Here is a 26644-nt window from a genome sequence, read left to right as displayed (position 1 = left end):
TTAATTACTGAAAAAAACTATTTTTAAATGACAAAATTACCCGAACATCTATTTTCTTGCATTATTTTCTAATCCGGATGAATACAATATGTATGTTAGATGTATTCCTACATTCTGTAATCCAGCATTTTATTTAGCTAGTAACATTAGGTAATACAGCTTTAACAATAAAATAAATTTTCAACTTAATCCAAGGCAGATAATCAAATCTGAAAAAATTGGTTCTGAATCTAGTATAAACTCAAAATGCTTTTCATGAGAGCTAACTAAGTGATTATTAAGAAGAAGAAAAATGATCTGAAGATCTAAGTATATGTTTAACAACCTTATTGTTATGTACAAAGAAGAACAGAATTTACAATAGTGACAACAAATTTAATTATGTTTTTAGTAAAGTTTTTCTTCAAATTTACTTTAAATTTTACATAAAACTACAAATTTGTCTAAAATATAACTTAGCACCCTATAAATATGTCAAAATGACAATAAAAATCAAGTTCTTTACAAATTTGAGTTTTCAGAATTTCATACATAAAAAATTAACAGTGTTAATGGAAACTAAAGACATTAACCCACTATTGGCACATGCTATTTTTAATATAAAAATAAATTGCTATTAAAATCTTAGTTCAGGTTACCTATATATAATACCATATTTAAGAGCAGTTGTATATGGCAAGTCAAATACCATGTAAAAAGAAATTATTGAAATCTTTACAGTATGAATTATAGGCCAAAACCAACTTTTCTTCAGTGCTAACTTTGATTCAAACTCCATTCAGAGCCATGTACAGAGATTATTGTCAAGGTCAAGGTCATTGTGAACTTGCATGGTCGAGTGATGGCTAATTAATCAACCAGTATAGTTTAATTAAATAAAATGACAAAATCATAATATTTGTTATTATGCACTGAATATGTGCTATAGGGTGTATACTACCAAATCAAATCCCATAGACGACAATAGTAACATATGTGGCTAAAACTCCTACCTGCAACGTATCAACCGACATAAACGCCGCAGATATAAATACTACCACCCCTCACACTTAAAGTGAATCAGAAAAAATTGGGGGTCAAGCTGCTCGTTTCTGAGATAACGGGTAGCGTCTATGACTACCCTAGTTCCGCACAAAATTCGAGCACTTTTTTTTACAGGTACCCCATACATGTTTCAAGCACAAGGCTACTTGACACATTGGTAGTAGATGAAATAAAATTGCATATTTTTTTTACCCAGATGAAACTATTATTTTTTACAACCAACACACTCACATTTATAACCAATCACAGGACTTGTGGTGTTCACTTCTCTATCAAAAGTTCGGTGCACCTCGAACTTTGACCCAGCTGGAAGTTATTTGGTTTAGTACTACTTATAATCTAATGTTTAGATAAAACATGGAACTACAGTGTACATCTTTATGATGTTTTCGTTATGATTGATAAAATAGAATGCCGATAACATCGCATTATGTTACAATGTAAGGTGCTGGACATAGCCCACTGGTACAGCACTTGCCTGATGTGCGATCGATCTAGGATCGATTCCCATCGGTGGGCCCATTGGGCTATTTCTTGTTCCAGCCAGTGCACGAGTGGTATATCAAAGGCTGTGGTAATACTATCCTGTCTGTGGGATGGTGCATATAAAAGATCCCTTGCTGCATTAGGAAAATGAAGTAGGTTTCCTCTGATGACTGTGTTAAAATTACCAAATGTTTGACATCCAATAGCCGATGATTAATTAATCAATGTGCTCTAGTGGTGTTGTTAAACAAAACAAACTTTAATTACCTGTATTTTACACTGTACAAAAATCCCAAAATGGATAAAAATTTACCCATAAATCACTTCCATTACAATTTTCTCCCTAAGTTCCAGCGTCATCCCCAGAAAAGTGTAACAAACATGATTTACATGTATTTTGTTTTGTTCCCTTTCAGTCTATGGCAAACCACGTGTGTGTTCCTTCAATGGTGGTTATTACTGCTTTGAGTGCCATGAGAATGCAGAATTTTACATTCCGGCAGCAATTTTGCATAACTGGGACTTTCAAAAACAAAAAGGTGTGTTTTTTCTGCAAAATTGTTTTAGTGTGGTATGCTATCTAATAGTAATATTTGGTTATTGTATGGCAGCCAGTTTTCGGCCGTAGTGTGATACGGAGAACAGGATTCCTCTGTCGTATGGTCACAGAGTGATACTCAACCTTTGGTTAAGCTGTGGCACATACATGTACATGTAGCTTTCAGCAGTGGAATCTTCTTACGTATGAATAGCTAATCTACAAAACCTTGATCATTTGACCATATTTTGGCAGAATTAAAAGAAAAAGATGTAAAAATTTTATATATTTAATGAAGTATTATATTTAATTTTTTATATCTGATTAATCTGATACTTTTAAAATTTTAATATTATTAGTATTTTTTTTTTGGTTTTAATCAAATGTTATAAAATAATGGTTGAACTGATGTTTTAAATTCATATTGCTGGCCGATAATTCAGCCTCATTTAAAGATTGTATATTCATATCAATGTCGATGGAAATCTGTGAAAGATTAAAAACATAAATAATAAAGCACCTATATACATGCCAGTACAAAAGCATAGCGAATAAACTAAACACACGCAAGTGTAAATAAGTTTGATGGTTATTAAGTGTTACTTAACTGAATGCATCCTAAAATATAGAAAAATATTTCAGTTATGAATGTTTGTAGAAAACGTGGTGTACCAATTTAAAAAAGAAAGACTGACCTTACATCTAGATGTCAGTGTTTAGCTGTTACACTGTTATTAGCTCTGATGGGATATTCCAGATGTGATCACATGGGGTTAAAGTGGGACGCAGTTCACACTGCTAAATATTGTTCTTCTATTTTATGGTATTAAATGAGTGCAAATAAAATAATAAATAAATAATTTACTGACATAACACGCATGCACACCAAAAATCGCATAACCACCCATTTCGTCAAATTTTATTTTTTATTTCGTTTATTTATTTATATTGATTATTTTTTGTTTCTGGGGGAAAAAAATTAAATTAAAGTAATCATCCACAATATTCAACACTAAATTACCCTGAAAACACACCTCTGAATAGTCATAAAATTTTCTATATACTAGTTAATTACAATTCCAAAACGAACCCCTTTGACACTTATTAGTGATGTACAAGACAAGTACAAACAAAACAGAAGCATAGGCTGGGGTGGGTGGTCATCTGATATCCCCATCTGCTGAGGCAAAATACTGTTTTAAAGTTCAATGTATTAGGCTATACAGGTGTCCAGGGAAATTATATTTGCTTTCATAAGTTTAAATTATTCGTTATGCTTTTGTATTCACATGCTTTATTATTTAAGTTTTTAATGATTAACACACTTCCACCAACTTTGATATGAATCTACAATCTTTAAATGAGCTAGAATTATCCGACATACTGGTTTTGCTTTAACAAAATGTACTAAAAAGGTAATAGATACTAAAAATGCAACCAGATGCAATGTCTTCACATGTTATTATTATGCGAGTTTCACTCCCGTAATGGCGGACCGATCACATGATTCTAAACATGGCCGCGCACAGTACTTTGACGTCACTGGCCAATAAAACCATCTATAGGTCTCCAGATTTCACAGAAAACATTTCTGGTAGTTCTGTAGATAAAATTATGCATTACACATCATCACTCACTTGATGCGTGGTCGGTTTGAGATCGATCCCCATCAGTGGACCCATTGGGCTATTTCTCGTTCCAGCCAGTGTACCACTACTGGTATATCAAAGGCTGTGGTATGTATTATCCTGTCTGTGAAATGGTGTATATGTTAAAGATCCCTTGGCTGAGTTGCTGCATTAGGAAAAATGTAGCATGTTTCCTCTGATGACTACGAGTCCGAATTACCAAATGTTTGACATCCAATAACCGATGATTAACTAATCAATGTGCTCTAGTGGTGTCGTTAAACAAAACAAGTAAACTTTTTTTGGGCACATTATCATATAAGTTGTAACATCCTCCACCACTGCATGTTTACAAAGAAAATGTTTCCTATACAATTTGAAATCCATGAAACCTGTATTACTCTGCATACACATTGAATTGCCTTGGTGTGTGTGTGTGTGTGGGGGGGGGGGGGGTTGTTAGCCTGTGATTGATTGCATATTTTTCACATCTTGTTATATACACGTACCTGTTACAGGGAACATTTTGTTAAGTATCCCGTTGTGATTCGCTACGCAAGTTTCAGAGATCGCTACGCAATTTTAAAACATTAAACAGTAGTTGCTAGAAATATCGCTAATCAAAATTTTGAAAACAAAATGTTCCCTGCTATATTTTACATGAACCTATTGTACCTTCAACATAAGAACACTGTTAATGCACATGCATGTGATAACCAGCCTCGGTGTTATCGTGGTTACGCCATCAGACATAAGGCTGGTAGGTACAGGGTTCACAGCTCAGTACCGGCTCCAACCCAGAGCGAGTTTTAATGATGGGTAGGTGTAAGACCACTACACTATCTTCTCTTTCACTAACGACTAACAACTAACCCACTGTCCTGGACAAACAGCGCAGATAGCTGAGGTGTGTGTCCAGGACAGCTTGCTTGAACCTTAATTGGATTTAAGCGTGGAAATAAGTTGAAATGAATGAAAGCATGTGATACCTTGCAGTATCGAGGGAGAGTTTTGAATTCTTGGTTGAAGTTGAAGACCAGCCTCTGCTTGACGTGTTCCAGGTGAACCCACGACTCTACGAACATGTTCCCGAGCTGGAGGAGATCCGGGTGAGTAGACAGTCAGTTTGGTTTCAGTTGGCAGCAAATTGTGTCAGTCATATTACAGTAGCGGTCTATATGAATCTTTCCTGTGGGGCTGGGACCAACCTTTCCAACCTTATCCTCCTTGGGCTTTAATTTTTTTAAAATGATAATAAAAAATGAAATGTTCTATATATTATTTTTAGACCAGCCCATCTAATTTAAATTTAACTTAAATTAATTTAAGTAATTAATATAAAGGTGAGGTTTTTTTTTTAAATTTGGTGCGGTTTAAAGAAAACATTCGCCCGTTTTTGGTATAAATTTAAATTAATTTTAGAATTTTCCACATAAGTAACTACCCATCTGTCCTGAGACAGGGTCCTGATCTTATCAGACAGGACTCGGGATGGGCATGTTCGAAACCGCTGTGGTATATGAGCATGTTAAAATAGTTACCTACCTACCTACCTATCTACCCACCTACCTACCCACCCACCTACCCACCTACCTACCTATCTACCCACCCACCCACCTACCCACCTACCTACCCACCTATCTACCCACCTACCTACCTACCCACCCATCGACCTACTTACCTACCTACCCACCCACCTACCTACCTACCCACCCACCCATCCACCTGCCCACCTACCTACCCACCCGCCTACCTATCTACCTACCCACCTACCTACCTACCTATCCACCCACCTACCTACCCACCCGCCTACCTACCTACCCGCCCACCTACCTACCCACCTGCCTACCTATCTACCTACCCACCTACCTATCCACCCACCCACCTACCTACCTACCCACCTACCTACCTTAACTACCCGCCCACCTACCTACCCACCCGCCTACCTACCTATCTACCTACCCACCTACCTACCTACCCGCCCACCTACCTACCCACCCGCTTACCTACCCACCTACCTACCTACCCGCCCACCTACCTACCCACCCACCTACCTACCCACCTACCTACCTACCTATCCACCCACCCACCCACCTACCTACCCACCTATCTACCTACCTACCTACCTATATGTACCTACAGTAGCAGTCAAAGCAGTGGGTATCATTTCAAATACCTGATTGTCACACATACATGTAAGTAGAACTTCAGGGCTAGCTCTGCCACTCACTAAATTGACCAATAGCAAAATTTAACAACAGTAAGAACAATTGGCAAATTTTATTATATAAAATTTAGTGAAATATCTAAAATATTAGTGAAAAGTGTTATCAATCACTCAGTGACGATAGCACATTTTTGAGTGAAAATTTCACTATTTAAATTCACTCTAAAATGTGTTATTGTCACTGTAGAAAGTGTTATCTTCACTGTAAGAAAGCTGGAACTATGTTGCTGCTGGCATTTTAAAAATAAAGGTAAATTACCAAAAGTTATATGATGAATAGAAGATTTCATATTTTTTGGTCAAATATGATTTATATCTCATCTCATGAAGTTTGCAATCATATCACTCGCCACGCCAGCGCGACTCGTGAGATATGATTGCAAACTTCACGAGATGAGATATGATTGCAAACTTCACGAGATGAGATATGATTGCAAACTTCACGAGATGAGATGTAAATCATATTTGGCAAAAAACATGAAATATCCTCTATTTATTTTTAATTAGCAAAAACATTTTGTGTAATAATTGATATTTTGTTGGAAAATAGCTATAGGTTTTGTATTTTTTTAGATAATTTGGCAAAAGTCCCGGTAATAATGAGGCCTATATATATATCTTCTTTTATCTGACAAAATATATTTCAGTATACTAGTGTTTATTAGTCCAACTGTATAGTCCCCAACAGATCCACTCAGAGGGGACTATAGGTTTCATCTCCATCTATCTGTTCATCTCTATCTGTGTGTTCCATAGTTTTCCATACTTTTGCTTTACAGTGCCTCAAGATATAAAATTTTGTACATACATGCAGCTTTTACATGTAGCGTTAAGTTTTAGTTTTATGGGATTTACCCACTTCTGACGGTTATGGCTAGATCAGGTTTGATCGTCATGAGAATTTATTCAAGGGCCATAACTGTCAGTTCTGGAATTTATCCATTTTTGACATACATGTACATGTAGTTATGGCCCTTGAACTTAGTAAAACATAATTACTGTAAATCATGTAATTAATACGTCATGATATTATTGTGTCCGTACATGAGTGAACAAAAATGCGTATTTTTATTAATGCGTCGGGCAAAAGTCCACATCACATAAAAACCACAGTTGTGTTGTTATTATATTGTTTGGGCTTCATCTTTGATGTTAAAAGAAGTCAGTAGTTGTTTTCACAGCTACTACATAACCTGAAGCTAATCACATGGTGGGTCGACCAGGAAGCCCTAATTACTTAAAGTAGTGTAATTAGTATAACTACACCTTATTGTTAAGGGTATGCCTCTCACTTTTGTGTGGTGATTGCTTCTAATTAATCCACCAGTAGGAACAAAAGGTAAACGGGTCCACTCAATTCTTAACTGTCAATGGTCGCTATTACAGGGCACAATATTTCACGCGAATGATGACTTATTATTCTAACAAATGTTTTAGACTGATTTTTTACACTTGATGCGCAGCACAGGAATAGACGTTAACAAATGCGATACTTTGCAACAGTGACAACTTGCAACCAGTCTAAATTAAATGCCATGTATAGAGTCGAGCCAAATTGTTTGAAGAAATACGCACAGATTGTTGGTTATGGTTATATAATTTTCTACTGTTTCATTTTTAAAGGAATATATTTAGTAATAAAATTTGTTGATTATAATTTTACAAATGTTCAAACAGTTTAAATGTATACAGTAATCCAGAAGTGTAAGAAAATTTGAAAAATACTCAAATCGCAAAATGAGCTTTTTAAAAACAAAACATTTGGAACATCACTGTATTATATAACTGCTATGATATTCCAGGAAAGTGAAAATAGAATGGCAACATCAAAACGAAAGAAAAATTCTTGAAGTATTCACAAAAAGACGTTTAACAAAAATTGTTTTTGTATTTTGTTTCATCTTTATATTATAAAAGTTTTATTTTATTTAGAAGTATTATAGTAAAATCCTGCACATTTTTTGTATTGGGAATGAGACTAAACAAAATGCGTCAAGTTATTATTGCGTTGATGTGTTCGCCACATTTTTCGCATTAATTACTTGCTCGAATTAATTTCGTTACAGTATGTGGGGACTGGTAGTGGACATTAAATAAAACATTCCTTCCTTGTAAATCATGTTTGACAAAAACATGGAATATCCTTTACGTATTATGAAACTGTAAATATGCTTTCCTTTTGCAGAAACTACGGATCCAGTTGTGCTCTTTAAAGACGTACCTATTTTCCTGTCAACAGTCATTAGCAGAGGAACTGCGAAAGAAAGTGTGGCCTCGGGAATATTTCTATGACAACATTAATGTTTACTCCATGATGGTAACCATCATTTATTATTATATAACATTTAGTGAAATATCTTAAAATATCAGTGAAATAAAAGTGTTATCAGTCACTCAGTGATGATAACACATTTTAGAGTGAAAATTTCACTCTAAAATGTGTTATCGTCACTGTAGAAAATGTTATCTTCACTGTAAGAAAGCTGGAACTATTTTGCTGCTGGCATTTTAAAAATAAAAGTAAATTGACAAAAGTTATATAATAAATAGAAAATTTCATGTTTTTTGTCAAATATGATTTATATCTCATCTCGTGAAGTTTGCAATCATATCACACACGTCGTGCAAGCGCAACTCGTGAGATATGATTGCAAACTTCAGTTGATGAGATATAAATCATACATGTATTTGACAGAAAACATGAAACATCTGCTATTATCATACATAGACAAGTACATGAAGGGTTTGAAAATGTATATGCAGTAATAATTATTAAGATGTGTAATGGTTCATATTTTAAATATGAAATAGTCTTTATACATATGATGGTTCATTTTTTAAAATATGGAAGCCTCTATTTTCTGTATATAAATGGTACATTTTTTTTTACAAATATGAAATAACGTTAAGCTTTATTAATTGTATATGTAATCCTTAATTTTGTTTACATGAAATAGTATCTATTAAATATATGTACAGTGGTTCTTCATTTTAAAATGGTTTTTCTTTTTAAAATATGAAATAGATTCTAAAACCGGCCTCGGTGGTGTCGTGGTTAAGCCATGGGACATAAGGCTGGTAGGTACAGGGTTCACAGCCCGGTACCGGCTCCCATCCAGAGCGAGTTTAAAGGACTTAATTGGTATGTGTAAGACCACTACACCCTCTTTTCTCTCTCGATCCCTGTTGGTGAGCCCATTGGGCTATTTCTCGTTCCAGCCAGTGCACCACGACTGGTATATCAAAGGCCGTGGTATGTACTACCCTGTCTATAAGATGGTGCATATAAAAGATCCCATGTTGCTAATCGAAAAGAGTGGCTGAAGTGGCGACAGCGGGTTTCCTCTCTCAATATCTGTGTGGTCCTTAACCATATGTCTGACGCCATATAACCATAAATAAATGTGTTGAGTGCGTCATTAAATAAAACATTTCCTTCCTTCCCTCTTTCTCACTAACCACTAACAACTAACCCACTGTCCTGGATAGACAACCCAGATTCCTGAAGTGTGTGCCCAGGACAGTGTGCTTGAACCGTAATTGGATATGAGCACGAAAATAAATTAAAATCAAATGAAAGCTGTAAATATCCTGTGTAGGTAAGAATGGGAAATTGTGTGACGCTCTGCTGAGCAGAATTTCTCATTTGGCCTGAACAAAATAAAGCAGATATCCAACGTCATTAACTAGCTATTATCTTTATCCTGCAGACCATAAAAATTAAGAACTAAGTTTGGTATTCCAAAGGAATGTGAGTTTCATTTATAATGCATATTTAGAAAAACAAGGTCGTGATTGAGCTCCTTTAAAATGTCTTCTTTTTCCAGGATTTCCAGCAGGTTGCCACTGGTCAGCTGGCGAAGACCCTGCACGAGGTTATGCGGTTCGCGTCTCGCCATGTGTATGACTGTGCCATGTGTTCTTTGAAGGGCTTCATCTGTGAACTGTGCAATAACCCCAAAGTGATATATCCATTTGAAATAGACTCCACGTACAGGGTGAGCATTTTATCTATTCTCACTGTGGGGCGGGACGTAGCCCAGTGGTAAAGTGCTCGCTTGATGCGAGGTCGGTTTGGGATCGATCCCTGTCAGTGGGCCCATTGTGCTATTTCTCGCTCCAGCCAGTGCACAACGACTGGTATATCAAAGGTTGTGGTATGTGCTATCCTGTCTTATGGGATGGTTCATATAAAAGATTCCTTGCTGCTAATCGGAAAGAGTAGCCCATGAAGTGGCGACAGCGAGTTTCCTCCCTCAATATCTGTGTGATCCTTAACCATATGTCCAACGCCATATAACTGTAAATAAAATGTGTTGAGTGTGTCATTAAATAAAAACATTTCTTCCTATTCGCACTGTATTCTTGTTCCAACAAGTGTACCATAACTGGTCAAAGGCCGTGGTATGTGCTTTCCTGTCTGTGAGAAAGTGCATATAAAACATTCCTTGCTGCATTAGGAAAAATGTAGCAGATTTCCTCTGATGACTACGAGTCAATTTACCAAATATTTCACATCCAGTTTCCAATTAATTAATCAATTTGCTCTTGTGGTATTATTAAACAAAGCAGCTTTAGCTATTCTGACTAATTACAAAGAACAGTTTGTTGAGAATCACGTTTCAGATCATGATACAAGTTAAGCAGATCCCTACACAATCATGTGTCCCCTACTGGTCCAACTGAAGGGGACTGTAGGTTTCACCTCGGTCCTGTTGTCTGTCTGTATATCCGTTGTCCCACTGTAGGTTTCACCTCCGTCCTGTTGTCTGTCTGTATATCCGTTGTCCCACTGTAGGTTTCACCTCCGTCCTGTTGTCTGTCTGTATATCCGTTGTCCCACTGTAGGTTTCACCTCCGTCCTGTTGTCTGTCTGTATATCCGTTGTCCCACTGTAGGTTTCACCTCGGTCCTGTTGTCTGTCTGTATATCCGTTGTCCCACTGTAGGTTTCACCTCGGTCCTGTTGTCTGTCTGTATATCCGTTGTCCCACATATAGTTTTCCAGGTCACCTGTTTTGTATTAGATGAAGCACATACACCAATCCTTTTTTATTCAACACATTGGACTGGTACCCATGATTTTGCTTCTGTGAAAAGCCTGTATGACGTCACATATAGTCTCGTTCAAACGTCCAGCCTGATGAGTTATGTTCCTAACATTACAGTTACGGGCAAGCATATTTTGTTAGTGTATGCAATGTAACTTCAATATGCAAGCATTTAAATAGCTTGTAGAAGTAATACCTTTAGACTTTGTCAACACGAGATAGTAAACTGGACAGTATTTAGTGTTTTCTGTTTTCAGATTTAATGGTTGTACTCATCTATACTCGCGTCATGATACATTTTTATTTTAAACTTGGTGCAGTCGAACAGTGAATTACAGATATTACTTTTCCAATGATGGTGTTATGTTTTTGGGTTTAGCTCCATTTCTCAGATTCCTAGAACAAAGACACTTGCTTTTTAGTTGCACCTGTATACAGTTTGTTTGTATGTTCATCTTGATGCATGTAGTTTTTTCCTTTTAATTTTAAACGAAAAGAAAATGTTTTATTTAATGACGCACTCAACCCATTTTATTTACGGTTATATGGCATCAGACATATGGTTAAGGACCACAGATATTAAGAGAGGAAACCCGCTGTCACCACTTCATGGACTATTGTTTTTCGATTAGCAGCAAGGGATCTTTTATATGCACCATCCCACAGACAGAATAGTACATACCACAGCCTTCATTACACCAGTTGTGGAGCACTGGTTGGAATGCGAAAGAGCCCAATGGGTCCACCAACAGGGGTCGATCCTGGACCAACCGCACATCAAGCGAACGCTTTACCACTGGGCTACGTCCCACCCCTTTTAATTTTAAACTTTTATTATTTTATTAAAATACTTCAGCATTTAGCTTACTGTTATGTTTTCACATTCAAGTCCATTTCTAACAAATTATAATTCCAAGATCAATAAAAAAGAAATGTTATAGTTGCATCTACATGTATGACGGGTAATCTCAATGCATGTTTTTTGTTAATTTCTTTTTTATTTAATTGTTTATATATATATATTTTTTAAACATGCACCGAGATGAATAATTATGGCACATTAGACATTTAATTATGCAGATATGTTGTTATATGTCATATTTGTGTTGACGGGAGTGAGACGTAACCCAGTGGCAAAATGCTCATCTGATGCGAGGTTGGTCTAGGATCGATCTCTATCGGTGGGCCCATTGGGCTATTTCTCGTTCCTGCACCACGACTGGTATATCAAAGGCCTTGGTATGTGCTATCCTGTCTGGGATGGTGCATATAAAAGATGTTTTGCTACTAATGAAAAAATGTAGCGGGTTTCCTCTCAGACTATTTATCAGAATTAAAAAATATTTTACATCCAATAGCCCATGAATCAGTGTGCTCTAGTAGTGTCATTAAACAAAACCAACTTTAACGGTATTTGTGTTACATCTGGTATATCAAAGGCCGACATGTGCTATCCTGTTTGTGGAATGGTGCATATAAAAGATCCCTTCTACTGATGAAAAAATGTAGTGTTTCCTTTCGAAGACCATGTCAGAATTACAAAATATTTGACATGCAATAGCCGATATTAATGAATCCATGTGTTGAACTGTAACTGTATTTGTGTTGGCAGTGTTCCCGGTGTAAGGCTGTGTACCACAAGACCTGCATGGTGGAGAGTCTCCCGTGTCCCAAGTGTCAGCGGTGGGGTCTCATCTCAGGAAACAGCCCCAACATGAGCAACCCTGCCGAAACAGAAGACTACGCAATCACTCCTTCATAGACCCAAACAATTGGGCATTTATCCAGGCTCTTTTGCCAGGGTCCCATGTCAGGGCCCCGTTTTATGGAACGATTGTAGCGCTAAGATCACCTTAAGTGCATAGTTACCTTATGCACTTAAAGTGATTTTAGTACTAAGATCGCTTCATAAAAGGGGGCCGTGATGAGAGAAAAAGTGTGAGTAAATCATACTTGGGATATGTTTTCAGTCCACTGAATGATGCAGTACACCACTGTTAAATTAATTTATTAGAACCTGTTGACATAATTAAGTATATATATATATATATGGAGAATGTTTAGCATAGAAATTGGGAATTTTCAGTGCCACTTTGTTTTTTAAGTGGCCTATGTTGAGACCCACAAAACACCTGGATAAATCCCTGACATTATAAGTGTGTTTCCATTGTTTATTTTATGAAGTACTCTAACAACCCCTATAAATACAATATACTATTTTAAAATATTTTAAAAATATTTTTCTCTCAAAATTAGGTTTTATTGAATTTGATCGTCTAGCTTGTAATCCTTTTGAGTTTTGAATGTTTTCTGGTAATCCAGAATATCGTAACCTTTAAATGGTTTTTTACTTTACTGTCATAACTGTGTATACTTAAGCCATCCAAATAGGATCTATGTGAGTGTGCTGGGTTTTTGGCTTGCATGCAGCACGTGTGTGTCGGTGTTTCTAGCGGGTGAGATCAAGCTGTGTCGGTAGAACGCTTGCATGCAACACGTGTGTGTCGGTGGTTCTGGCGGGTGAGATCAAGCTCTGTCAGTAGAACACTTGCACAAGGTGCTTTGTGTGTCGGTGGTTGTGGTGGGGAGAGATCGAGCTCTGTCGGTAGAACACTTGGACGGGATGCTTTGTGTGTCAGTAGTTCTGGCAGGGAGAGAACAAGCTTGCACAAGGTGCTTTGGGCATATAGTTGAATCCCTTCGGTGGACCCATTTTTGGATTGGTTTCTTTCCCTGTCCCACCCAGGGCCCAGAAGCCCATTAGAACAGACCATTAGAACTCCACTACCTTTGATGCTTTCATATCTGGTGTAAGTGTTCACCACATAATAGTATTTTAGCTGCACACCTTCAGCTTTCAAATGTGACCGACGTAGGTCATTTAGTATTTGGGTAATGTTTGGTTTCACGGTCGGCCTAGGGTTGGGCTATTTCTCATTCCAGCCAGTTCACCATTTCTAGTATATCAGGCCATGGTATGTGATATCCTGTCTATGGCATGATGCATATAAAAGAGCTCTTGCGACTAATGGAAAAATGTAGCGGGTTTCATCTCTAAGAGTATATGTGAAAATTACCAAATGTTTGACATCCAATAGCTGATGATTAATAAATCAATGTGCTCTAGTAGTGTCATTAAACAAAACAAACTTCTTTTTTTTCTGTTAATGTTTGGTTCAAGTATCTCAATTTGCCTTTAACACTGATCAGCCCTACTAAAATAATGTTTATCTTAGTGGTTACCCTAGTGTGTTTTAGCGTGGTGAGGTGGCATGCTTTAGTAGTCTAGGGCCAGCTTGCCAAAAACTGCTGTCTTGAGATTACAGAAGGCCTTTTTAGTGATTGATTGTAAAATAGCCTCTATAAAACAACCATGCTATAATACACAGTTATGTATTTAATCAGAAAACAGTCATCTATTACTAATATATGGAACAGCAACGTTTTAGCATGTTCATGCAAGAATGTCCGACAGACACCCCACCATTAATTAGTCCATGCAGTTACATACAGTTTTTATCTCTGAATATATTTTGCGAAAAATACACCACTATCAAGGGGGTCATGTGACTACTAATTTTAGGGAAAACTCAACTGACAAGTACTGTGTAAAAAAACAACATGTAGGTCAACCACGAAACATTTCAGTAGCAGCCCTCATGCCTGAGCACCGATGCACGGTCGGTGTGGGAAAATTGTGTAACAGTGAAGAAAGGGATCTTTTATATGTACCACCCAACAGACAGGTAGTCTTATTCAACTTACTGTGCTAGCACAACAAATATGCTATTCAACCTGAGTCATACCTACACACTGCAGAATTCTCTCCCTTGCCGGATATGCGCAATGCTATCCTTGCACGGGCTACCTGTAACTTCATTCTCAATTCTGCAGTCCACCTGTTAACACCTGTTTAAGCTTTGGCAAAAAGTTTTCTTTACTTGTAATTTTGTGTTTGTTTTTCGGTTGAACTCGACATACAGTTAGTAGTTGGGAATTCTGTGTTGAATTTACAATGTCCGACACGAGTTCATTGACAGCTAGCGCACGGAAAGTTTGTGCGCGAGATGGTTGTCAATTTCCTTTACGACGTAAAGACACACACATGTTTGGTCCAGACTGTCGGTCTTTTTCTCAAGACCGTCAGTGTGAGATCTGCGCCACGTGGTCCCCTGACCAGTGGGTTCGGTTCGGTTCGCAGACTCGGGTTTCGGGTACCAGCAAAATCTTGTCGGCTGCTTCGGCAAGTCGGACTTAATAGGTAGGTCCCATAAGTCTGTGGACACTTCGAAAAGTGTCCGGAAAGGGGGGAAACACAAGTATGTTTCTTCGTCGGTCTGTGTTACGAGTACAGTTACCGATACTTCGGGAGTGCCCCCCCCCCCCCCCCCAGGGCTCCTATTGTGACCGTGGTAAGTGAGCCATCTTCGTTAGTGACAGCGCCTTCTTCTGTTTGTGTGGCTTCGTCTCGGGCGTCGCCATTGTCGTTACGGTTACCTTTACAAACAGAAGGGGGGCAGGGTGGAGTCGTCGCGGCACCGGTTTTGACGACTTCATCGGTTACCGAGCACATGCACTCCGTGGTGCATAGGTCCACTGCTTCGTCCGCAGAGCAGGTGGCCCTGACTTTGCCTTCGATTGCTGACAGTCGCTTCGGCACCTCAGCATTCTCAAGGCCCGAGGAGAGTTCTGCCAGTTTGCTTCGAACTGAGCCAGTTGTTCCGATGCCGGGATCCGTCTCTGATGGCATCCCGACCGATGTTTACCGTTGGGTGGAGGACTCACAGTTTGCACCGTCTTTGGTCCCTACCTCTTCAACTTTACTCGATAGAGGATACGGTTCGCGCAGATACCCCTCGGCAAACTCCGACTGTTCCACACTTGGCGCAGGAACGACTGTTAGGCTTTCAGAAATCGTTGTTTCAGAGTTTTGTGGAATTTGTTAACGCTTCGCCTCAGTTGGGATCATTGCTTTCGCAGACGGGACCATCAGGTGCGGCTCCCATTTCCCCCCCCCCTCCCTGGTTTTCCGCCAAAACCAGCAGAAACTGCGTCTCGACAGCAGTTTGACGATGCAGTTAGGGATTGTCGTTTGGTTCCTATTGTTTCCGTCTCGGGAGACGCTGCCCCAGGGGCGTCTCGATTAGAGGGAGGAGTCCATGTAGATCTTTGGGATTCAATGGACAGTGACCTGGCTTCAGAGGAAGCGTCGGTTGGACCGGATTCTGTCACTGACCCAGCTCTCTCTCACTTCGGTTCGGAGGTAGAGGAGGAGTGCGATTATCCGGCGGTTCTGGCTTTTGTCAGGGACCAGGTCCGACAGGTATGCGGGGATGCTATACCTCAGGTTGAGGCCCAGCCTACATTCAAGGGTGTCTCCTTCGGGAACCGTTCCTTGAATTTGGTCACTCCTCGTGAGGAGTCGGGTTTACCACTTGCACAGGAAGTGCACAGTTCACTTTGTGACATTGATGCTTTGATCACTGGCAGTGATCGTATCCTGGGAGTGGGTGTTGATGAGTACCCAACGGCACTGCCTATGAGGAAAATCTTAACAAGAGCGTGCATTTTTCGTGCCGACTCCTATGAGACGTTGGGGGTGGATTTTCTTGAACATCCGGCCGTCGTTCCTGCTAGTGTGCGAGCCGCTTGTTCTCCATCGCTGCATGTGTCATTGTCAATCGTGGATCTGGAATCGTTCGAACAGCTGGCTAAGTCGATGTTCCAGGTTAACAACCATTTAGGTACGTTCCTATTTGGCTTGGATAAGGCTGTCGAGAGCCTTCCCGTGATGGCGAAAGGCTGTTTGGAGGCTGCGTCAAAAGCCTCTAAGCATATCGCTCAGTTATCTGGCCGATTGTTTGTGAAAAGTCTTTTGTTATGGCGTGACCATTACCTGGCGGGTTTGAGTGCGTCAAACATTGCGAAGATGTTTTTTCGTACACGCTCGGTACGGGAAAATTTACTTTTCGGTCCCGATTTTAATATTGTCCTAGACAAGGATTTGTCGTGACCAGTCCCGAACACTCAACCCTCAACCTATGGTAAACATCGGTCCATGTTTTCGGGGTTCAAGCCTCCTCCTGTGAAAAAGGCTGCTTTTTTACAGTCGGCTCAGATCCCTAGGGTTCCTGACACTAAGAGGCAACCAGGTAACAACCCGTCTTCCGCTAAGCGAGGACGCAAACGTCGTACTGCGTTCCATTCTCAGTCCATCAAAGGCGTTGTGCCTATGGGTGGTAAGCGGTTGGGGTGAGGGTACGTGAACGATCGGCAGTTGCTTTCGGAGGTACCGTTAGCAACCATACCTTCGAAATTGGTGCAAGCTGCCAGGTCTCAACCCGTGGGTTCTGTCGGTCGTTTCGACACGGTTACAAAATACCCTTTTCTTCGAGCCCCCGGCTCCATTTTAGTGGAGAGTATGATTGCCAAGTTTCTTGACAAAGGGGCCATCCAGAGAGTCAGTCTGGACACTCCGGAATTTTATTCTCATCTTTTCTTCGCCCAGAAGAAAAATGGGGAATGGAGACCAATCCTAAATTTGAAGCCACTGAACGTCGACGTTCCTTCCATGAAAATGGAAATGGTTCATTCGGTCCGGAACCTGCTTCAAATTGGGGAATGGGCTGCGTCGATCGATCTGAAAGACGCATACCTCCATGTCCCGGTGCACACAGCGTTTTGGAAGTTTCTGCGCTTTCTTTTCGACGGGAAAGCGTACGAGTTTCGTGTGCTCCCGTTCAAGTTGGCGACGAGTCCCCATGCTTTTACACGTGTGGTAAAAGCGGTGGTAGGTCATGTTCATTCGTTTGAGGTTCGAATGCATATCTATCTGGACGATTTGTTGATCCCAGCTTCGTCGCAACAGGAGTGTCGGACCAATGTCGGGTTGGTTTTGGACACGATCCTCCAATTGGGTTTTATTCCCAATTGTGTGAAATCGGAGTTAACGCCGGCTCAGATTTTCACATATCTCGGAGTGGTCTTCGATCTTGTGGTAGCGTCGGTTCATCCCATCGATGCGCGTATCCACAATTTTCAAACGTCGGCCAGACGTTTGATGGGGAGCAAAGTACTACGGTACAATCTCTCCACGTGGTGTTGGGCCACCTCGAATCTCTGGCCTCATTGATCGTGCAGTTCAGACGATTCAAACGACCACTCCAGTGGCATTTGTCCCCACAGTGGGATGGTCACAATTGGGACATGATTGTGCCTCTGGGCCCATGGTTCACTCATCCGATACAGGAGTGCCTGTCAGACAAGTGCATGTCCCTATCGGTTCTGTTGCACCCCCCTGCTCTGGATCTGATCCTTTTCACGGATGCGTCGCTGCACGGGTACGGGGTGCATCTGTTGGATCAACACATTTCAGGGGTATGGAATCTCTCCGAGAGGAAGCTTCATATCAACTGTTTGGAGATGGAGGCAGTGCATCGTGCCTGTCTTCATTTCCAGTGTGTTCTCGAATTCTGTTGAGATGCGACAATACGTCGGTAGTGGCATATCTCAATTGTTGGGTGGAACCAAATCGGAGACTTTGGGTCGCAAAGCTCTTGCGATTTTGGAATTTTGTGACCAATTAGGGACGACTCTGTGGGCGAAACACATTCCTTCTTCGGTGAATGTGTTAGCCGATGCCCTCAGTCGACATACCCCTGTTCAGACGGAGAGGATGTTGAACAAAGGGGTGGTCTCAGCGGTTCTCCGTGTTTGGGGCAGTCCACAGGTGGACATGTTTGCCATACGGTTGAACAACCAATTGCCGGTGTTTGTGTCCCCGGTACCGGACACATTGGCGTTGGAGTACGATGCGTTGAGTATGGATTGGACGGGACTGGATTTTTATGCCTTCCCTCCTCCTGTCTTACTCGGCAAGATGTTGACCAAAGTGGTCCAGGAACCTTGTCACGTGACGTTGATAGCTCCTCTGTGGGTGGTGCAGCCCTGGTTTCCACAGCTCCTGTCACTGTTAGTGGCAGTCCCGTTCCTATCTACTCAGCCAGCGACTGAGTCAGACGGTGTGGCATCCGAAGCCGGAGGTCTTCCGGCTTCACGCGTGGAGGTTATCAGGGCTTCCTTGCAACGCAGAGGTTTTTCGACAAAAATTGGGCATCTCGTCTCGTCAGCAAAGCGCAAATCTACCGAGTTGGTTTATCAGTGTCACAACGAACGGACAGGATTTCGATCCCTTATCGCCTACTGTCAACGATTTAGTGGAGTACTTTCTGGCGTTGGTCCAAGAAAGGAAACTTAAAGTCACGACAGTGAAAAGTCACAGAGCTGCGATTTTCACTACTCTTAAACAGTGTGGATGTCGTGACTTTTCTACGAACTTGGTGTTGCATGATTTACTTAAATCATTGCAATCCACGGTTGAACGACCTTCCATTATTCCGAAATGGAATGTCTTTCTTGTGTTACACACTCTTAAGGGTGCACCTTATGAGCCGTTGAGGTTTGCTAGTCTTCGTGCCTTGACGTGGAAGACTGTTTCTGGTTTCACTGGTGGCTTGTCATCGGATCAGTGAGATACATACTTTTTTGCATGACCTGGTTGATTACAATTGGACGGGTCTGTCATTTTACGTACCGACCCTATCTTTGTTATTTGGGTAACTGAATGTCATCTCAGTTCCAAAACAGTTGTTACACCAATGACTGTTACTCCAATGACAAAATCACATATAATTAAGGACTGCTCCCTTCTTTGAATTTGGTTATGGCGGCTAAAAACTTTTCTTACCTCAGTTTGACATTCATCCATCATAAAAATCATCCAACATAATTAGAAAATCATTCTAACGATACAGTGACTGGTACACCAATGACAAACTTTAAATCTACTGTGCATTTTCTTTGAATTTAGTGGGAATTCAGGGGTGTAGCGTGAGCTGGACCTGGGGGAGGCTGGTTCGAACCAAGTGGACCTTTTCTATTTTGTTTTTGCACCACCATAAACTCCATATGTATAAACCTGTATGTTTTAGTTCTGAAAGCGGACCATTTGCTTCAGGGGGGTGGGGGGGGTGTTTCGTCTCCCCCCCTCCCCCCCCTCCCCCCAGCCTACGCCCCTGGAATTAAAAGCAAAACAGATCAACAAACTTACCAAATAATGTCCTCCAGCTTAACACTTGAGGTCTTGCTTCACTGCTGCCACCTGTAAGAAACTGTCTGAACTTCCAGGGAGAAGTTGGTTGCATTTTTCACAGTTGTTACACCAATGACAAGTAAACCGTGGGACACGTACTCAAGTACTTCTTAATTTAAAAAGTATTTTGGTGATTGAGTTATGCACATTCTACACTATATCTGGGATCATACACTCGACATCTGTATTGGTTTTGTCCATATCAAACCAGAATTGATAATGCTGCTTAATGATCTTACAGTAAGAAGTGATGTTGGGACACGTTACACCAATGACATTTGGCATATAATATGTGTTAGATCAATAGTACTTCAGGCACAGAGTGGCATGTATTGTAATCTGTTCCATTAAATATTCATATGCGATATTAATGTTGATGAAAAACATATATATATATATTAAAGATTAACTTTAAAAAGTCGCCAGGACCAAAAAGTTCCATTTTCTGGAGAATGACTCGTCTGTGAAATGGTCGCCCAAAAGTGCGGGCAAGTTGTGTTCTGCAACGAAGTATGAAAACAATACCTCTGCTTTCGTGGTTGAATCGGCGGAGTCGGCGGACTTCGGCTTAAAAAAGCTGGTCACTTGTGGCCATTTCAACTTTCACTTGTGCATCTTCGACTTGAGGTGCTCACGCACATCGTAAACCCCGGAGGCGGCCACTTTGATGTCACGGCAACAGATGATGCACCATGCGTGGTTGCTTCCTAGCTTGTTGTTCGTTATAACGCCTTGGAATAGACTATTCCAAGACGACTGATACGTTCCGGCATATTGCTTGCACTTCTTGGGTGGAGGCTCCATCCCGCTCAAAATTCGCATGTGGTGTGAATTTACAGTTGCTTTCCCACACGGCGTGGTGTGCGCAAAAGGTCACATGAGACTTTGATTAGTGCACATACATGTATATCCGCTAGGTGGCACCTCTCGTCCAAAATAAATACGACAAAAGGGCCGTTTCCCGATTCACGAAAGGACAACGAAAATCACGAAGGGTCACGAAGGATGGCTTACTTAGATGATAACTAGTCATGTAAAAATAATAATGAAAAAAAATTAAAACCTGAAAATGTGTGTTACCTGTAAGGAATTTGTCTTACGCCCGTAAGACTGTCAAATGCTAAAAAATCCGTCTTACGGGTGATCCGTAAGAGTCGACATGTATGTATGCCCATAAGGAGTTTACTGAAAAACCATATCTGTATTAATGAATATGTTACAGGTATGATTCAGTTCTAATTGTGAGAAATGTTTGCAATGGCATGGATAAACAGTTTGTTTTGGACCAACCACCATCCCAAGTTGTTTCTACATGTGGTTTGATGGTCCTGTATGCAAGATATGATCTAGACAATGATTTACTGTTATGTGCAGAAGATAATGAAAAGTAGGTCACAGTGACCTAGTAATAGTACATGACAACCACCATCCCAAGTTGTTCCTACATGTGAGGTTTGATGGTTCTGTATGCATCTGTATGCAAGATATGATCTGAACCCTGAAATTTTTTTAAGCAATATTTTTTTAAATTAAAAATCAAAATCATGATCCCTGATTTTTTGCTATCACGCTTTCTCGGTCTGATTCGATTAAAATAATGCTAAAAAAATTAATAAATAAAAAGTTCCTATCTACCTACCCTATTTTTTGCAAAGATGAAACCTGAAACACGCATTTTTTTGTTTTGCCTAAGGTCTCACTACACAGATTACTTACTGGTGAGGGTTCATTCATCCACTATAGTTCCTAATTGTGACACATGTTATGGTTCACATATTCACTTCTAGGAAATGGTGAAGAATTAAAACAATATGTATGTTTAATGGTAAGCCTTCTGGCTGTATTTTGCCCATGTTATTTTGTAATATTGTGCATCGACCTTTTGGGACATGGGTATACAGCGCAAGTGACAGCCGGAGTGAATCGGTTAATGAACCACCTGTTCGGACCAGTACTACAGCCAGATGCGGTCATATAGCAAAAAACTGACACGGAAATGTTCTCAATTTTGGAGTAAAAATAAATGCTTATATAATGTATGTTCGCAATGGTGGATGTTGTTAGTACCAACGAGAACCCGTTCTATTGGCAATCTTCGTTTGAAGTTGGGCAATTTAACATGGGTTTCAATGGCAGATGACATCTGTGTAGTGAGACCTAATAAGAAGCCATGTGTCATATTTATGTCAGATTACACTTTATATATCTTTCTTCTTGTTATTAACAATATGTTATACACCTATTACATACGACCCCCGGATTAGTATTTTTCAAGATGGCCGCCATTACCATTATCAAAAATAGGTTTTATTACCATAACTTTTAAACTAAAGGACATAAAGAAGTGGAACCAGTGTCTATATCTACTACTTGAATGGTGTTATTGGTTTCATAGTGATTAAAATCATATTTATCTATATTCCAAGATGGCTGCCACCACCATTATAAGAAATCACCCTTTTCAACATAACTTTTAAATTATTAACCGTATAAATGTGGAACCAATGTCTATACCCATTATTTTTGGGTCAACCTATGTGTTAATACTGATTTTAAATAGGTTGATATTATAGTTGATCATATTCCAAAATGGCTGCCACCGCCATTATTAAAACTTACCCATTTCACCGTAACTTCAATACGATACTAAAAGTTTGAGACATACAAACAGAATATATACCTATTATTACATGATATCTGATGATATTGGATTTACTGTGATTAAAATCATATTTGTCCATATTCCAAGATGGCCACCCATGGAATGAACAGTAAGACGCAAAATATTCTTCAAATGTCAAGGATATAGGAAACTATTGTTTGAAACTTATAATTCAATGTCATTCCGTGAAATATTCATATTATTGGTTATTTGAATCAGCACTTATATTACTTCAGTCAGTACAAAGTCCTCTGCAGTGGCATAATGCAGTGCATTTCAGTCCTGTTGTCCTGCAAACACATTTCTTTTAACAGATAGGTTCTGCCTTGCATCCACACTTGATCAGTTGCTTGCAAGTTTTTGATACTTCTGGTTGTGTGGTCCAAATTAGCTCCCAATGGCTGTTCTTTTTAACCTAACCAAATCTCTGGTCTAGGACGGTTCTGCTCAGATTCCAAGCATCTCAACCAGATACTAGCCTGATACACATTTCGATTTGTGTGTTCGATCAAAGAAGCCTGAGTTGGTGGCAGGTTTGCATCATTGGAGTCTTTCGCGGGAACATTTCTCTTCTTGGGTCGTTTACAGTTCTTGAGCGTGATGAACTATCATACAAAATGCATGTAAAGTTCTCTGTGACTTCAAAGTGTCGAGAATTGAAACTCATTGGATCAAATGGGTTCACATTAGGATAAGTGAACGGCGTAGCTAAGCTTCATGTTATAATAACACAACTTTGTGGATTAACAACTTATAGAAATATAATTAAGACAACATTGTAATGCCAATAAATACAGCTCACAGTCATAGTTTCGATGGAGGTGGTGGTTGGGAGGGCCTAGGGAAATGAATTACAAATGGGGCGGACGTTCCCTTCTACTCTCCTCCGACATACATACCACATTAACCAGACATACGTTATTGTCAATATTCTACTTGTTACGTAATCATTTGTAGAAACCTTTTTTAACCCTTTGTTTAAACCCTTTTAACTTCTTTGTAAATAAAGTTTATTTAACCATCAATTAAGTATTTTTAGCTAATCTGTATAAACGTTTTTAACTTTTAAAACTTTTTTTTTTAAGCAGCAAGGGATCTTTTATATGTACTATCCCCCAGACAGGGAAGTACATACCACGGCATTTGATATGCCAGTCGTGGTGCACTGGCTGGAACGAGAAATAGCCCAATGGGTGGCCAGTAGAGTGCCTCACGTGCTCGTTGCTTGCACTTTGTGATTCCAAGATGAGACTCATCTGATCTCATTGATGGTGGTACAACATATTCACATGCCTTTGAAGATAATACCATCAGCAACTGAAAGTTCGTCTCTTGTTGTCCATTATGGTCTGATGCAGTGAGGTGTTTCCTCTATTGTATCAGGCCAACCTTTTAGTATCATGCCATGAAGTTCTTTCAATTCATTGGCAGTTCTCTGCTAAAACTGTTTGTATCGGGTCAGATATATCACAATGTAGTCGATCATGTTAACCATTATTGGTTCAACATCTGGTTCTGCTTCAGGCAGATTTGCACGACTTAGTGCATCGCCAAGTGGAATATCTTTTCCTGGCTTGTATTTGACTTCAATGTCGTATGGTTGCAGCCTCAACACCATGGCTTGCAATCTCATTGGTGCTGACAAATAGCTTGTAGGGGTTTGTGGTCTGTCTCAACTTTCACAGATTTGCCAAAAATGTAATGATGAAACTTTTTGCCAGAATGCAAAATTGCCATTTCTTTTTGAATCTGTGCATACTTTGATTCAGTAGCAGTTAGAGCATGCGATGTGTAAGCAACTGGGCGACCTTCTTGATGTAGCACTCCTCCTACAGCATGATTGCCTCACATTGAATAATTAGTTCTTTGTGTACATCATAGTATGTCAACACTGGTGCAGTACAGCACATTTCTTTTAGTTTGTGAAAGCTTTTTTCTTGGGGTTTATCCTAGTGAAACTCTACATCTTTTTGTGTGAGTTCTCGGAGCGGAGAGTCAACTGAACTCATGCTAGGCAGAAACTTTGACAGGTATTGAACAAATCCAAGGAATCGACGAGTATCCTCCTTACTCTCAGGAGTAGGCATTTCCAGGACCGCTCGGACTTTATCCGGATTGGGTTTGAGACCTTGTGTTGTGACCAAGTGTCCCACATTCTTCACTTGGGATTGTTTTTCCTGGCATTTTTCAAAGTTAAGTTTCAAGTTCCACTTAGTTGCTTTTGTGATCACTGCTTTCATGATCGGGGGGGGGGGGGGCTTTGTATGCCTTGAAGAGTGGGAAATAAAATCTAAATAATACATTTAGATATAATAATACTTGGTCAATAATTCTCCATTACTATAACCTAATACTTATATAACAAACATGTTTGGAAACATTGATATCTTTGGGTATTGTTACCTACACACAATTATAACAAATGTTGCACTTGGCCTTCCATAAGTTTCGTGTTCACACAGTACATCATGAAAATCCATGCATTTAAGTCAATATACTAGTACAAGCAAGTATTTATGTACTATAGGCCAGCACGCAGGTGACAATAATTATAAAGTATTACTTAGTGCATTCATTGAAATCAAAACGGTTTGAAGCAGTTACAAATTCATGAATTGATTCAACTATTCTTAAATTTATGTCTGGAGGATAGTCATTTCTACCAAATAACACTGTTTTGAGGTCAAAATTACTGTTCTAATAAAACTTTGTATGGCGAAAATTATTATACAAAGGACATGTAAACAGAAAATGAAGTGTATTTTCAAACGGATAACCACAACTGTATGACAGATTGTCACCGATATATGTTTTGAACCTACGATCATTTAGATCGCTACATTCTAGGCGAAGTCTACAGTGAACTATTTGATTTAAACGCATTCCAAATTCAAGAAATTGCTTATCTCGTGAATTTAATATTGGACTGATTTCTTTTTTTAAATGATTCAATATTTGTAATCTCAGTTCCGAGATTATTCCAAATATGAATTCCAAATGGTACAAAATAATTTTTATGGAATTCTGTTTTGCTATGTACAGTTAGAATTCGTCAGCGTTAAGAAGAGTGTTATTTGAATTGTTAGATGCTTTTGGTGGTACCAACAATGATAGATAGTTGGGAGTTAGACATTTTACCATTTTGTAAAGAATACACATTTTATGGAATTCACGGCATTGGGACAGAGACATAAATCCGTTCTCGTTATATATTTTGTCAGGACTAGTACCCCTAACTGTACCTAATGAAGGTTTTCCAATAAATTTGCCTGAACTTTAGGGCAGTTGTCCCATATGTAATCACAATAATCAAATATAGGTAAGATAAATGTTTTGTTTAGAGCATTTCAAGTGTTTTTTTTTTTTTTAATGTTTTTTATGGGGTTTTTATTTAACGACGCACTCAACACATTTTTATTTACGGTTATATGGCATCAGACATATGGTTAAGGACCACACAGATTTTGAGAGGAAACCCGCTGTCGCCACATAGCGGTTATATGGCATCAGACATATGGTTAAGGATGTTATGGGTTTGTGTATATATTATTTAGTGCTATTTATTACAATATTGTGGTATACATAAGAAGTTGTAATTAAATTCAAAGATTACGCATGGTATGAGTGGTAGTTCTGCATGAGCGAGCAGAGCCGTGTTTCAATGACTGATTGATTAGCTTGGATTGGTGTTATATAATAAGATTGGCCTTTAGTGAGTTTTACAAACTTCTTAGCTTATGATTACCCAGAATTCAGGGTTAGAGAGGAGAGAGAAGTTCAGTTGATGTGTAGACCTGCTGGCAGACGGTCACTATGCATTATGATATTTGTAATCCATGTCGGAGACAATACTGTGTA

The 26644-nt window shown here is 39.5% G+C and overlaps 1 protein-coding gene across 2 annotated transcripts in view; it reads left to right on the top strand.

The window, feature by feature from the left end:
- LOC121390161 overlaps positions 1-14020 on the top strand; it is a 71247-nt gene extending 57227 nt beyond the window's left edge. For both annotated transcript variants that reach the window (XM_041521909.1, XM_041521908.1), the window contains 5 exons: positions 1947-2069; positions 4693-4805; positions 8109-8240; positions 9751-9921; positions 12586-14020. In XM_041521909.1, coding sequence (XP_041377843.1) covers positions 1947-2069; positions 4693-4805; positions 8109-8240; positions 9751-9921; positions 12586-12735 — 689 coding nt within the window. In that variant the 3' untranslated portion in view covers positions 12736-14020. The remainder of the gene's footprint in view (positions 1-1946; positions 2070-4692; positions 4806-8108; positions 8241-9750; positions 9922-12585) is intronic.
- The last annotated feature ends 12624 nt before the right edge of the window (positions 14021-26644 follow it).

This window comes from Gigantopelta aegis, chromosome 15 (assembly GCF_016097555.1).
Source record: "Gigantopelta aegis isolate Gae_Host chromosome 15, Gae_host_genome, whole genome shotgun sequence".
Lineage (NCBI taxonomy): Eukaryota > Metazoa > Mollusca > Gastropoda > Neomphalida > Peltospiridae > Gigantopelta > Gigantopelta aegis.
The sequence above is the reverse complement of the archived record's forward strand: the minus strand, read 5'-3'. Positions and strand labels throughout refer to the sequence as shown.